The sequence below is a fragment of the Callithrix jacchus genome, chromosome 1, assembly GCF_049354715.1.
Source record: "Callithrix jacchus isolate 240 chromosome 1, calJac240_pri, whole genome shotgun sequence".
NCBI lineage: Eukaryota > Metazoa > Chordata > Mammalia > Primates > Cebidae > Callithrix > Callithrix jacchus.
In genome coordinates, this window is record NC_133502.1 from 188948611 (window position 1) to 188964592 (window position 15982).

Here is a 15982-nt window from a genome sequence, read left to right on the forward strand (position 1 = left end):
ATTTTTGTATTTTTAGTAGAGATGTGGTTTTCTCATGTTGGCAAGGCTGGTCTCAAACTCCTGGCTTCAAGTGATCCACCTACTTTGGTCTCCCAAAGTGCTGGGATTACAGGTATAAGCCACTGTGCCTGAGCCACTGTCTGGCCTTCTTTTATTTTTTATTTTCTTACTGACAGTGTCTCATTCTGTCACCTAGGCTGGAGTGCAGTGATGCAATCATAGCTCACTGCAGCCTTGACCTCCTGGGCTCAAGTGATCCTCCTGCCTCAGCCTCCTGAGTAGCTGGGACTACAGGCATGTGGCCCCATGCCCAGCTATATTTTAAATTTTTTGTGGAGATGAGATCTTGCTATGTTGCCCAGCTTGATCTCAAACTCCTGGGCACAAGCCATCCTTCTGCCTTGGCCTCCCAAAGTGCTGAGATTTCAGGGATGAGCCACCACGCCAAGCCCCAGTGAGTTCATTTCAAATGCATCTGACCTATACAGAAAGAACATGTCAAAGAGATAGCATTCACTTGTTTTCATCTGGCACTAAGCAAAGTCCACTGGTGTTGTCTTCCAGGGCAAGGGACAGAAGCTGTGCGTACTCTCACTTGTGATTCATCCATCATATGACTATGTAACTCTTTAGGGTGGCGTCTGACTTTCAGCAAGCTCCTCTTCAACTGTAAATGAACTAAATAACACAATGCTGCTTCACTTGGTCATGGCTATACCAGGATCTCTACATGAATGACAAACGGCAAAGAGAGTGACATGGAAGGCAGTGTGGACTTGCCTGTTCTCTGCCAGCCCCCACTGTGTTCTACAGATCACAAATCTCATCCTTGGCCTTACTTTTGGTCTTTCAAGCTCTCCTCCTTTTCCTGCTTATTCTCTGCCATTCTTAATATTTTTGGGTACTTTTGGAAGACCCTCATTCTCCTAATTCTCCAGACTAGAAGTGAAGAGTTAGGAAACTTGGCTCAAGATAAAGCCTCATATCCTCCCTATCTTGGGGGATAAAACCTCAGAGATCAATCCTATTCATAAGGTTTGATACCTGTTAGAATGCAAATACTCTACAAGAAGGACAATACTGGGCCGGGTGGTGGCTCACGCCTGTAATGCCAGCACATTGGGAGGCTGAGGCAGGCGGATCACTTGAGGTCAGGAGTTCGAAATCAGCCCGGACAACATGGAAACTCCATCTCTACTAAAAATACAAAATTCAGCTGGGTGTAGCCGTGGGTGCCTTTAATCTCAGCTACTTGGGAGGCTGAGGAATCACTTGAACCTGGGAGGCAGAGGTTACCATGAGCCGAGGTCACCCCATTGTACTTTAGCCTGAGTGATGGAACGAGACTCCATCTCAAAAAAAATAAAATAAAAAATTGTGAAGTCCCAGGCACGGTGGTTCACACCTGTAATCCCAGCACTGTGGGAGGCCGAGGTGGGCGGATCACCTGAGATCGGAAGTTAGAAACCAGCCTGACCAACAAGGAAAAACCCTGTATCTAATAAAAATACAAAATTAGCTGGGTATGGTGGCACATGCCTGTAATCATAGCTACTTGGGAGGCTGGGGCAGGAGAATCACTTGAACCGGGGAGGCAGAGGTTGCAGTGAGCCAAGATCATGCCATTGCAGTCCAGCCTGGGCAACAAGAGCAAAACTCTGTCTCAAAAAATAAAAATAAAAAATCGTGAAGCTATTGGAACATTTTAAACTACAATTTCTTGTCTTTTTCTTTCTTTTTTTTATTTTTAAGACAGGTTTTCACCATGTTGGTCAGGCTGATCTTGAACTCCCGACCTCAGGTAATCCGCCCGCTTTGGCCTCCAAAGTGCTTGGATTACAGGCGTGAGCCACCACACCCAGCCTCTTTTTTTGTTTTTGAGACAGAGTTTTTTCGCTCTGTTGCCCAGGCTGGAGTGCAGTGTCACAATCCCACAACCTCTATCTCCCAGGTTCAAGTGACTCTCCTGCCTCAGCCTCCCAAGTAGCTGGGATTACAGGCATGTGCCACCATGCTTGGCTAATATTTGTATTTTTAGTAGAGATGGGGTTTTACCATGTTGACCAGGCTGGTCTGGAAGTTCTGACCTCAGGTGATCCGCCCACCTCGACTTCCCACCCAAAGTGCTGGAATTACAGCTGTGAGCCACTGCACCTGGCCACTATTGATCTATTTTTATGTTTATTAGCTGTGTCAAGTCTATTAATGAGGCCACTGAAGGGATTCATCTCTGATACTGTGGGATTTTCGTTGTTTGTTTCTAGTGTTTCCATTTGACTTTTTTTCTTTTTTTTTTTAGTAGGAGTCTCGCTCTGTCACTAGGCTGGAGTGCAGTGGCACAATCTTGGCTCACTGCAACCTCCACCTTCCGGATTCAAGCAATTCCCCTGCCTCAGCCTCCCCAGTAGCTGGGATTACAGGTGCCCACCACCACAGCCAACTACTTTTTTGTATTTTAGTAGAGACAGGGTTTCACCATGTTGGTCAGGATGGTCTCGACCTCTTGACCTCGTGATTCGCTCGCCTCTGCCTCCAAAAGTGCTGGGATTACAGGCATGAGTCACCATGCCCTAGAAGAGAAGCGTCCAGAGGAAGCAGGTGGGGTCTGTGCCTGTTCCTGAGCAGCTGGATGCCTATCCCACAGAGAGGTCTCTCTTCAGGCTCTTTGGCAGTCCCCATCTTTCTTGTGAAGTATGGTTTCAGGTGGAGGTTTATTAAAAAGGGCTTAGGAATGAATGTGAACTCCCTTTGTATCTGAGGCCTCCAGCTAGTCCAAACTCACATGCCAACCTACACTTGGCCTTTAAGACTTAATTAAAATTATAGCTGATTTCTTGTCGTCAACTAGTTCGGCAGTAACCTCTTTCTCTTGGTTCTTGTGTTCTCCCTGTCTTTGGAGAGGCTTTTCTTGTCTTTCTTTGGAGTTCAGGTTATTTGGCTGCCTTGCAACCTCAGCTCTGTGATGGGTTCAATGGAAGTTCAATTTGGTAGATTACCCAGCCTTTCTCATTACGATATTGGGAGTGACAGCCTTTGTAGCTTTCTACATTCTAAGCCCATTCCACAAATCTTTATTGAATGCATACTATGTGCCAGACATTATTCTAGGTGCTGGGGTTCGACACTAGCTTGGCCAACAACCCCGTCTCTACTAAAAATACAAAAATTAGGCAGGTATGGCAGCGGGTGCCTGTAGTTCCAGCTACCTGGGAGGCTGAGGCAGGAGAATTGCTTGAATCCAGGAGGTGGAGGTTACAGTGAGCTGAGATTGTGCCACTGCACTCCGGCCTGGGCACTGCCATCTCTCCATGAACGTAAGACAAAAACCCTTGTTTTCAGAAAGCCAGTTTCTGGGCAAAGAAAGCTTTGCCCAGGGCCTGGCCTGAGCTAAGGGCCAGAATAAAAAAAAAAAGAGGGGCTGGGCGCGGTGGCTCATGACTGTAAGCCCAGCACTTTGGGAGGCCCAGGAGGGCAGATCACTAGGACAGATCACGACCATCCGGGCCAACGTGGTGAAACCCTGTCTACTAAAAATTTTAAAAATTAGCGGGATGTGGTGGTAGGCGCCTGTAGTCCCAGCAATTCAAGGAGAATTGCTTGAATCCAGGAGGTAGAGGCTGCAAGTGAGCCGCGATTACGCCACTGCACTCCAGCCTGGGTGACCCACAGGTGGCTCACGCCTGTAATCCCATCACTTTGGGAAGCCGAAGCTGGCGGGTCACAAGGTCAGGAGTTTGAGATCAGTCTGGTCAACATGGAGAAACCCCGTCTCTACTAAAAATACAAAAATTAGCCGGGTATGGTGGCAGACGCCTGTAATCCCGCTACTTGGGAGGCTGAGGCAGGAGAATGAATTGAACCTGGGAGGTGGAAGTTGCAGTGAGCCGTGATCACGCCACTGTACTCCAGCCTGGGTGACAGACCAAGGCTCAGTCTCGGAAAAAAAAAAAAAAAATGAAGCTTTCCACCCAGGGCCTGCGCTGAGCTTGGGGCCAGGATTAAAAAAGAGGCCGGGCGCCTCTTTTACGGGCTCACACCTGTAATCCCCACACTTTGGGAGGCCAAGGTCAGCGGATCACCTGAGGTCGGGAGTTGTAGTCCAGCCTGGCCAACATGGAGAAACCCCATCCCTACTAAAATACAAAAATTAGCTGGGCATGGTGGTTCGTGCCTGTAATCCCCGCTACTCGGGAGGCTGAGGCAAGAGAATCGCTTGAACCCGGGAGGCAGAGGTTGCAGTGAGCCGAGATCACACCATTGCACTCCAGCCTGGCAACAGAGCAAGACTCTGCCTCAAAATAAATAAATAAATAAATAAAATAAAAAAGGAAGGCGACCAGCTGAGGTCCGGCGTCGAGGCGCCAGCACTCCCACGGTCTGGCGCCGAAGGATGGATGGCGAGTGGGCCCTTTCCCCTTCGGTCTCCGCCTCTGCCCTTTCCATGGAAGCAGCCCGTGAGGCGAAATGGCGACCGATCAGGCGAAAGGTTGGTGGATCCTAGGGCCGTGCTCGTAGCAGCTAGCTTCACCCGTGCCCGGCCTCTCCCAGCACTAGGGGCGCCTAGTCGCGCCACGAAAGGCGCGCGAGCCTTCTGCGCACGCGCATACAGTGTCTGGGACCCTGCTTAGCAGCGCCGCTGAAGCGACAGCGGGGCGGGAAAGCGAGGGGCGCCTGCGCCCCGGCGGTGGGCGGGCCCGGTAGTGGGCGGGGTTTGGGGCGGAACCTGACCGTCACGCGCAGCCCCGCCCCCTTGGCCTCGTCGCTCCCGCTGAGGCGGCAACCGCTCCTCGTCTGCCATTCCCGGTTGGAGGGGCCAGCTGCGCCCCAGTTCTCAGGTGACGATGGGGGACCCCAGCAAGCAGGACATCTTGACCATCTTCAAGCGCCTCCGCTCGGTGCCCACTAACAAGGTAGCGGCCGCGGCCGAGTGCGGACCTGCTCGGCATCCCCGCGGGAACTCGCTGGCGGCCCCTGCGAGCGCCAGTGGCCGCGGCGTGGGAGGCGGGGCCGGCGCGGCCTGTGACACGTCGCACTGTGGGGCCGCCGCGGCCTGGCCGGGACGGGGCGGGCGGGGCCGGGCCGCTGGGAGGCCCGGGCGGGAGGCCGGAGCGCAGGGGTCCTGACGGCGCCGGCCGGGGAGGGTTCCCAGGGGCGGCGGCGCGGGCACACGCCCCAGGGAGCTCTTGGGCGGGGAGCGAGCACTGGGGGCTCTGAGCGGGAGCTGAGGCATCCTGGGGGGCGCTGCGAGGAGGGGGCTCCCGGCTCGGAAACCCCGGTTGCTGGCAAGCGCGGCTCGCCAGAAGCCATCCTGGAGCTCACCTCCGCCTGTTGGAGCCAGCTTGGTTCCCCTGGACCTGCGGTGTCTGCCTCAGTTTCCCTTCTGATAAAGTGCCAAGTAGTCTCCGCCCTGGCATCCAGCTTTTGTCTCTTTGGCCAGGGAGGCTCACCACAGCCTACTTCCTCCCCTCGGCTCTCTTTGGAGATGGGGGTTTTCTTTTTCTTTTTTTTTTTTGTGTCCACAGGCCGTTTTCTCCCTAGAACTTTTACAGCTTGGGGAGCTTGCTGGAGGTGTTGGGGTGACGCAGGGGGCTAAGGTGACAGTCGGGTCGGAGAGGAACCTGGAGAGTGCAAAGGGCTGTCGTGTCGGCGTGGACTCTCCCCGCCCTTCCTGTGACACGAATTCCATCTGGTCCCCACTGTCACTTCCGAAGGGAACAGCTGTTACTGAGCCTCGACATGCTGGCATAGAAAGTTCCCGAGCGTTACAAAATAGGTGTTTCTGTTGGTTTCAAGTCTTGATGGTACAGGGGAGCTTTTTTTTTTTTTTTTTTAAGTCTTGCTCTGTCGCCCAGGCTGGAGTGCAGTGGCACGATCTCGGCTCACTGCACCCTCTGCCTCCTGGGCTCAAGAGATTCCTCTGCCTCAGCCTCCTGAGTAGCTGGGATTACAGGCACCCACCACCATGCCCGGCTAAGTTTTTTGTATTTTTAGAAGAGACAGGGTTTCACTATGTTGGCCAGGCTGGTCTCGAACTCCTGACCTTGTGATCTGCCCCACCTTGGCCTCCCAAAGTGTTGGGATTTAATTCAAGGAGAATTTTAAATAAGAAGTCAGTGTCTTTATGTCAAAAGGCACTTTTGAGAGGCAAGCTTGTAAAGTATTGTTCAGACTGCTACTTTCTAGGTATGTCACCCTTGTAGAGGTTGCTTGACCACTTTGTCCCTTTTTTTCCTCATCTGAAAATGGGATCATGAACTGGACCTAACTTAGAGGGTTATTGTGAAAATTAAATAAGATAACCCAAGAAGTATACTTAGAGTAGGAACTGAATATACTAATCTTCAATAAATGGCAGCTGTTTTTTTATTACGAAGAACATACCTGTGGAAAATTTTATATTCTGTAATAAGATTAATGAAAACAATGAGCAAAAATTTTTTCTGGTAACGTTTCACGTAATGTGCTATATTTCTTGGTTGAGACTTTTTGTTTGATCATTAGTTTGAAAGCCTTACCTAAACATAACAATAGCATTATAAAATTCAGGTCATAAAAGAGAGCTCTAAGATACAGGAACCAGGAAAGCTAATCAAAGAAAAACAAGTTGGTTTACTTTTAGAATATGGTATCTGGGTTGCAGAGGGTGGGCCTGGGAGGGAAAAAAAAAAGGAAAGAAATATAAAATAGATTTCACGAACAACTTCAACATGGTCCGTGAAAATATAAAAATAGGCCGGGCATGGTGGCTCACGCCTGTAATCCAAGCACTTTGGAGGCCAAGGCGGGCGGATCACCTGAGGTCAGGAGTTCAAGACCAGCCTGACCAACATGGCGAAACCCCATCTTAAAAAAAATAAATAAATAAAATAAATTTTAAAAAGAAAGAAATATAAAATAGATTTCACAGAACAACTTCAACATGGTCAGTGAAAATAAAAAAATAAATATAAAATAGAATATGGTATCCAATTTCTTCCTCTCATGTATGGTGATTTACTCTAGATCAAAGGTTTTAACTGATGAGGGTCAATTTTCTTTTTTTTTTTTGAGACTGTCTAGCTCTGTTGTCCAGTCTTGAGTGCCATGGTGCAATCTTGGCACACTGCAACTCCTCCTCCCAGGTTCAAGCAATTCTCTTGCGTCAGGCTTTTGAGTAGCAGGGACTACAGGTGTGTGTCACCATGCCTGGCTAATTTTTGTATTTTTAGTAGAAGTGGGATTTCACCATATTGGCCAGGCTGATCTCGAACTCCTGACCTCAGGTGATCTGCCTGTCCCGGCCTCCCGAAGTGCTGCGATTACAGGCATGAGCCACCACACCTGGCCAAGGGTCACTTTTCTACTTTGTGAAATCCTTTGTTGGTATGCCATTCCTTAGTTTTATATAGATTGGGTTATTCACTCAACAAGTATTCATTAAGCACCTATGATGTACTGGGCACTGTGTAAAGCATTAAGGGTATGTACACTGATATGTTCCTGTCCTCAGGGAGCTTATAGTCTAGTGGACAGATGAAGAGCAGATGCAGGACAGCAGGTGGTGTGTTTTCTGCTGTGAAGCACAGTGTGGTGGAAGGGGAAGAGTAGCTCGGGGATCAGACTGAATGGGATCCAGTCCCCACTGTGGACATTTCCACTAAGGAATTACTAAGAATAGCCACTTCTTAGCTGTCATATGGAGATCAAGATTTACCACCGCCACCCTATGCCTAGGACTCCTCACGCTCTCTGTAGCATGTTGCTTTTGTTGCTTATAGGATAACTTGCCTTTGATGATTTTCAAGAAAGTTGCGTTGTGAGGTAGCAAAAGTATCCAGGAAGCAGGATGCCAGTGCCTCAAGGAAAATGGTCCTTTTCAGCAGTATATTTGGTACCTGGGGCTTGGCCCTTGTGTATTACCTCACACAAAAGACTTTTCCAGGGCTTTGTTTTACTAGTTGGCATTGGAGCATGTGCGTAGCCATCCCAAGGCACAGGGAGCTCTGGGCCCTCCTTCAACATTTACATTCTCAAACTCAGTGACAAGCAAGACTTTGTGGACATTGCTGATGCCAAGTTGAAGATTTCCTATCTCTGGATCCAAGTCAGAGGGCCATCTCCAGGTCAGCTCATCCAGAAGTGGCCCCATTCAGAGGTGTTGCCTTGATGATATCTTCTTAGAGCTCAAGGATGGTCAACAGATTCCCATGTTCAAGCTCAGTGGGGAGAATGGTGAAGAAGTGAGAAAGGAGTAGAGACGACCCAAAAGACCCAGGTTTCTTCTAGTCTGGCCTTCCCTCATCTCCACCATGTGCCCATAAGGGGTGATGGCCCATCTGAGTGACAGACATTCCCACAAGCCACTTTTCATGTGCCAGCATACGTAATTTTTATATAATTCTAACACGGGCACAATGAATGCTTTTGTCATTTTCAAAATGAATGAGAAATAAACTCTGTTTAAGATAATTTATATGAAAGTTTTTTGTATAAAAAAGCACATGAAGTTGGGCATGGTGGCTCACACCTGTAATCCCAGCACTTTAGGAGGCTGAGGTGGGCGGATCACCTGAGGTTGGGAGTTTGAGACCAGCCTAACAAACATGGAGAAACCCCATCTCTAGAAAAATAAGTTTAAAAAGTAAAAAAAAATTTTTTTAAGCACGTAATAAAAGGAATCAGAATTAAGAAAATGTCTATTTAAAAAAATAAATAATAAAATGGGGATCAAGACTAGCTAAATAATTTGTGAAATGTACAAAATGAAAATGCAGGGCCCTTGTTTGAACGGTATTAAGAATTTTGGCCAGGCACGGCGGCTCACGCCTGCAGTCCCAGCACTTTGGGAGGCCTAGGTGGATGGATGATCTGAGCTCAGGAGTTCGACACCAGCCTGACCAACGTAATGAAACCCCATCTCGAGGAACGATCCAAGATGGCCGATCGCTAACATCTCGGGATTGCAGCTCCCAGTGAAACCTCAGAGAATGAGAGGACACCACACTTTCAGACAAATTTTGGTCACTCATGGAGCAGAAGATTCCCAGTGGAGGAGCTCCACGGGTTGCCAGCGTGACTCTTGTGGCCGGCGCAGCAGCTCTAGGTGCAGAGTAAACGGGACTGGTTCCCCTTCTGACCGAGGTTTGGAGCTCTGGGAAGGCAGAGTCACCTATTACGGATTCAAGAAGGAAGCCAGACTGGAGATTCCTGGGCAGAAAAGCACCATCAATTTTAACACCGCTGTTTTGGCCAGCGCAGTGGGTTGCTCATATTTCGGCCCTGGGAATTAACAACTTGGACGTCCACTCAGAGACCTAATTTGAAAGTTGGTAATTACAAAGACGACAGGTGGATAAATTTACAATGATGGGAAGAAACCAGCATAAAAAGGCTGAGAATACTCAAAATCAGAACACCTCTCCCTCCAAAGAGGATCACAGTTCCTCATCAACAAGGGAACAAGACTTGATGGAGAATGAGCGCATCCCAATAACAGAATCAGGCTTCAGAACATGGATAATAAGAAACTACTGTGAGTTAAAAGAACATGTTGTAGCCCAATGTAAAGAAACTAAGAACTTTGAAAAAAGGTTTGACGAAATCCCAATGAGAATAGACAACTTAGAGAGGAATATAAGTAAATTAATGGAACTGAAGAATACAATACAGGAACTCCAAGAAGTATGCACAGGTTTAAACACTCGAATTGTTCAGGCAGAAGAAAGGATATCAGAGGTCAAAGTCCAACTTAATGAAATAAAACGAGAAGAGAAGATTAGAGAAAAACGGATAAAAAGAAATGAGCAAAGTCTCCAAGAAATATGGGACTATGTGAAAAGACCAAATTTATGTTTGATAGGTGTACCTGAATGTGACGGAGAGAATGAATCCAAGCTGGAAAATATTCTTCAGAATATTATTCAGGAAAATTTTCCTAAACTAGCAAAGCAGGACAATATTCAACCCCAGGTAATACAGAGAACACCACAAAGATATTCCTCAAGAAGAGCAACCCCAAGGCACATAATTGTTAGATTCACCAGGGTTGAAACGAAGGAGAAAATACTAAGGGCAGCCAGAGAGAAAGGTCAGGTTAATTACAAAGGGAAGCCTATCAGACTTACAGCAGAAACTCTACAAGCCAGAAGAGAGTGGGGGCCAATATTCAACATCCTTAAAGAACAGAACTTTCAGCCCAGAATTTCATATCCAGCCAAACTAAGCTTCACAACTGAAGGAAAAATAAAATCTTTTATGAACAAGCAAGTACTCAGAGATTTTATTACCACCAGACCTGCTTTACAAGAGCTTCTAAAAGAAGCATTACACATAGAAAGAAACAACCAGTATTAGCCTTTCTAAAAATATACCAAAAAGTAAAGAGCATCAACATAAAGAAGAATTTATATCAACGAATGGATAAAACAGCCAGTTAACATCAAATGTCAATAATCCTAAATTTAAATTGACTAAATCCCCCAATCAAAAGATACAGCCAAAACCCAACAGCATGTTACATCCAGACCCATTTCACATGCAAGGATACACAAAGACTCAAAACAAAGGGATGGAGAAAGATTTACCAACCAAATGGAGAGCAAAAATAAATAAATAAATAAATGAAAAGCAGGAGTTGCAATTATCATATCTGATAAAATAGATTTCAAAGCAACAAAGATATAGTGGTAAAAGGATCAATGCAACAACAAGAGCTAACGATCCTGACACCCAAATACATAGAGACGTAGACTCAATGAGACAGAAAATTAATAAGGATATCCAGGACTTGAACTCAGATCCGGAACAAGTAAACTCAATAAATATTTATAGAGCTCTCCACTTTAAATACACAAAATATACATTCTTGTCAATACCACATCACACCTACTCATAGGTTTAAATGAAACATTGGCCATTATTAATACCCATTTTTTTTTTTGAATAAAGCAACATTTCTGTTCTCTCTCCCTCTTTTTCTTCCTCTTTCTTCCTCTCCTTCACTCCTTTTTTTTTCTTTCCTTCTCTCAAAAAAAGAAAAAAAGGAAATCAACTTGTAGACCTCTAGATCCAGTTCGGCAATGTCTCTCTCACTGCTTGATTTCCTTCCTTCCCTTCTCTTCCTCCCTCCCTCCCTCCCTCCCTCCCTCCCTCCCTCCCTCCCTTCCTTCTCCCTCCCTTTCTTCCTCCCTCCCTTCCTCCTTTCCTCCCTTCCTAAAAAAAAAAAAAGAAACCCCATCTCTACTAACAGAACAAAACATTAGTCAGGTTTGGTGGTGCACACCTGAAATTCCAACTACTCAGGAAGCTGAGGCAGGAGAGTCGCTTGAACCCAGGAGGTGGAGGTTGCAGTGAGCCAAGATCACGCCATACACTCAAGCCTGGGCAATAGTGAGACCTGTCTCAAAAAAAAAAAAAAAAAAAAAAGAATTTCAAGATGAAGCTGGGCGCAGTGGCCAACACTTGTAATCCTAGCACTTTGGGAGGCTGAGGCAGACATTGCTTGAGCTCAGAAGTTAACACCAGTCTGGGCAAGATGGTGAAACCCCTTCTCTACAAAAAAAAAAAATTAGCCATGCATGGTGGCTCATGCCTGTGGTTTCAGCTACTTGGGAGGCTGAGGTGGGTGGAAGTTGAATGAGTCGAAATTATACCATATACTCCAGTCTGAGTGACAGTGTGAGACCCTGTCTCAAAAAAACAAAGAATTTCAAGATGAGACAGCATTATATATCTAATATACATTTTTTTCCTGCAGAAAGATTAAAAACTATTCTATTAGAGGATTTATTTTTCTATTCTGAGTTAAATGAATTATAAATATTACTTTCCACAACAAGCACTGTGTATTTTTTTTTTTTTTTTTGAGATGGAGTTTTGCTCTTGTTACCCAGGCTGGAGTGCAATGGGGCGATCTCGGCTCACTGAAACCTCTGCCTCCTGGGTTCAGACAATTCTCCTGCCTCAGCCTCCTGAGTAGCGGGGATTACAGGCACACGCCACCATGCCCAGCTAATTTTTGTATTTTTAGTAGAGACGGGGTTTCACCACGTTGACCAGGATGGTCTCGATCTCTTGACCTCGTGATCCACCCGCCTCGGCCTCCCAAGGTACTGGGATTACAGGCGTGAGCCACCGCACCTGGCAGGCACTGTGTATTTTAAGGGCCCAGCACACTTCATACATCACTCTGCTAGTTAGCAATGTGTATTTTAAAGTACTTTTATGCTCCCGTTGATGAAGAATGTTTGGCTTCAGTGTCAGTGTTGAAGGGGCTAGTAATAACTTTTGAGCTGGCAGTAAGTTTTTTAAGTTACTCTCTTTGTTAACAATAACAAATATTTACTGAATGCTTACTATGGGTTAGCCTGTTTTTCAGGCTATGTGTGATATTAGAAAGTACACAACTATTCAGCAAATACTTATTGTGCATTTACTATGTGCAGGTTCTGTGTTAATGGAGAGGAAAGCAAGGTGATGGGGACCAGGCCTGGCGGCTCACACCTGTAACCCTAGCACTTTGGAAGGCCAGGAAGGCAGAATTCTTTGAGCCCAGGAGTTCAAGACCAGCTTGGGCAACATAGTAAGATCCCCGTCTCTACAAAAAACAAAACAAAAAATTGGGCATGGTGGCGTACACTTGTTCTAACGGCTCAGGAGGCTGTGGTGGGAGGATGGCTTGAGCCCAAGAGTTTGAGACTGCAGCAAGCTAGGACCGTTCACACCAGCCTGGTGACAGAGCCAGACCTTGTCCCCCATTTTTTTTTTTGAGATCGAGTCTCACTCTGTCACCCAGGCAGGAGTGCAGTGGCACGATCTCGGTTCATTGAAACCTCTACCTCCTGGGTTCAAGCGATTCTCCTGCCTCAGCCTCCTGAGTAGCTGGGATTACAGGTATGCGCCACCAGGCCCAGCTAAATTTTTTTGTATTTTTAGTAGAGATGGGATTTCATCATCTTGGCCAGGGTGGTCTTGAACTCCCGACCTTGTGATCCACCCACCTCGGACTCCCAAAGTGCTAGGATTACAGGCATGAGCCACTTTGCCTGGCCCTTGTCTCTTAAAAAAAAAAAGAAAAGAAAGAAAAAGGCATAAAGATTAGCAAAAGGGAAAGATTCTACCCCTGTAAGAGCTCTCAGTGCTCTCGGTGGGCACAGGACATAATCCTTGGTTATGATCATGTGTCTAAGCATTATCAAAGTGACCTGGACAGAGAGAGGTGGTGGAGGTAGAGAAGGGCACAGCATTTCATAAAGGAATATCTCTCTATATTAATTACCTATTGCTATGTGTCAGATCACCCCCAACTTACCACCTTAAAACAACAGATAGTTTGAGGGTCAGGAATTTGGGGGTGGCTTAGCTGGCTGTTCTGACTCAGGGTCTCTCATGAGACTGCAGTCAAGCGGTTGGCTAATACTGAGGTCATCTGAGAGCTTACTCACATGGTGGTTGGCAGGCCTCCTCTCCTTGCTGGCTGTTGGACTGAGGACCTCAGTTCCTTACCACTTCACCCTCTCCACAGGGCTACCTGAGTTGAGTGTCCTTAAGACATGGCACCTGGCTTCCCCTAGAGCCTAGTGATCCAAGGTGGGGAGGGAGGGAGGGGGAGAGAGAAAAAAAGGGTGGGGGAGGGAAGAAAAAGCCACAGTGTCATTTGTAACCCAATCTCAAAAACGACATGGTTATATCTGCCATATTCTAGTAGACACACAGATCACCTTGGCAAAATGAGGGTGGACATTACACAAGATGCGAATACCAGGAGGTAGGGATCATTGGGGCTATCTTGGAATCTGGCTGCCACAACCTCCTTCTGTGACTGGGGGAGAAGAAATATGTGCAGCAGCCTGCCATCTGGTGTAGCCACTGCCCGGAAGGATGGTAGGGCTAGAGTGTTCCCAAGCAGGGCTGCTCCCCTCACTAGTATTCCTTTACATGACTGGTAGGATCCCTGCTGATGCTTCAAGGGTAAGTCATGTTTGAGGTAGTACACAAACCTAAATTATCTTCACTATGTGCAATGTGCATCGTTACAATATATATGTGATACTCTATAATATACTATATAAATCACTTAGTAAACTGGGTGCAGTGGCTCATGCCTGCAATCCTAGCACTTTGGGAGGCCGAGGCTGTTGGATCACCTGAGGTCAGGAGTTCGAGACCAGCCTGGCCAACATGTTGGACCCCATTTCTACTAAAAAGACAAAATTAGCCAGACATAATGGTGCGAGACTGTTGTCCTAGGCATTCCAGAGGCTGAGGCAGGAGAGTCAGTTGAACTCGGGAAGCAGAGGTTGCAGTGAACTGAGATTGCACCACTGTACTCCAGCCTGGGTGACAGAGCAAGACTCTGTCTCTAAATAAATACATAAATAATATAGTAATTAACTGTACTAATTTATAATTAATATAATTATATATAATAATAATAAAAAAACATGAATTTTGAGGCTTTTTAAAAAACCTAGGTGAGATGCTAAATCATTAACTATTATCTTACAGGATAATTTATTGGCTAACATAAATTAATTAATAACTGAATTTAACATTTTTCTTTCAGGTGTGTTTTGATTGTGGTGCCAAAAATCCCAGCTGGGCAAGTATAACCTATGGAGTGTTCCTTTGCATTGATTGCTCAGGGTCCCATCGGTCACTTGGCGTTCACTTGAGTTTTATTCGGTAAGTGAATCTTCTCCCATTGGGGTGAAAGCAATTACATTGTTACATGGGTGTTTTTTTCCTTTTTTCTTTTCTTTTTTTGAGACAGAGTCTTGCTCTTTCGCCTTGGCTGCAGTAGTGCCATCATAGCTCACTAGGCTCAAGTGAACTCCCACCTCAGTCTCTATAAAAAATAAAAAATGTTGTGGTGTGATGATGTATGACTGTAGTCCTAGTTACTCAGGAGGCTGAAGTGGGAGAATCACTTAAGACCAGGAGGTCAAGGGTGCAGTGAACTATGATCATGCCACTGCATTCCAGCCTGGGCGACAGAGTGAGACTCTGTCTCGAGAAAGAAAGAAGAAAGAGAAAGAGAGAGAGAGAAAGAAAAGGAAAGGAAGAAAGAAGAAAGGAAAGAAGGAAAGGAAAGAAATTTGATTTTAAAGTAAAAAAAGAAAAAGAAAAAAACAAAAAGAAAAGAAAAGGAAATTTGATTTTATGACAATTATCTTCTAATAATTTATCAGTACAAAATACAGACTCATGGGAGAAGGGGAATCAGGTACTGTTGGTCTGTCCTGTGTCCACCAAAGTAGAGAGTTATATAAATGTTGAGATGCTCTGCTTGATCAGAGCTTCACTTCCAGCATAATCTTACAGCTCTAGCCCCCAAGGACACCAATATCACAAAGCCTGAGTGAATGATTTGTAGTGGCAATTTCAAATGTTTATAACATGAAGGTCTTTTTTCTCTTTTTATCTGAAGACTTGGGCTGCATTGTTCCCCATAGTGAGTAAACCATCTTCTACATTTTTTTTTGAGACGGAGTCTTGCTGTGTCACACAGGCTGGAGTGCAGTGGCATGATCTGGGTTCACTACAACCTCCGCCTCCTGGGATCAAGCAATTCTCCTGCCTCAACCTCCCGAACAGCTGGGGTTACAGGCACCCACCACCATGCCCAGCTCATTTTTCTATTTTTAGTAGAGACAAGGTTTCACTACATTGGCGAGACTGGTCTTGAACTCCTGACCTTAGGTGGTCCGCCCGCCTTGGCCTCCCAAAGTGCTGGGATTACAGGCATGAGCCACTGCGCCTGACACTATCTTTATGGCGATAGCCCATATAGGGCCTTTTGCGTCCGAAAAAGTCACCACCCTTGGACAGACAGTCTGGTGGGATAACCCCACAGTCCAGTGGGAGGCAGGGCTATTTGTGAAGTGAAATAAATTGAAATACTAAAAGAAATAATGAAAAGATCCCCAGGGCTTGGAAGCCAAACAAGTCCTGCAAGTCAGCTGCCACAGGCCCTTGCCAGGACAACTTCTGCAGGGCACCTTCA

The 15982-nt window shown here is 46.3% G+C and overlaps 1 protein-coding gene and 1 pseudogene across 7 annotated transcripts in view; both read left to right on the forward strand.

The window, feature by feature from the left end:
• The first annotated feature begins 4796 nt into the window (after positions 1 to 4796).
• Positions 4797 to 15982, forward strand: part of ARFGAP3 (ARF GTPase activating protein 3) — a 67936-nt gene continuing 56750 nt past the window's right edge. For 4 of the 7 annotated variants that reach the window (XM_078333890.1, XM_002743818.6, XM_078333911.1 and 1 more), the window contains exons 1-2: positions 4797 to 4910; positions 14543 to 14661. In XM_078333890.1, the coding sequence (XP_078190016.1) occupies positions 4842 to 4910; positions 14543 to 14661 (188 nt within the window). In that variant the 5' untranslated portion in view covers positions 4797 to 4841. Of the gene's footprint in view, positions 4911 to 12422; positions 12560 to 14542; positions 14662 to 15982 lie in introns of all 7 variants that reach the window. The other 3 variants (XM_078333921.1, XM_078333924.1, XM_078333935.1) reach the window with 1 other exon arrangement.
• Positions 7427 to 8367, forward strand: LOC128929327 (cytochrome c oxidase assembly factor 1 homolog; annotated as a pseudogene).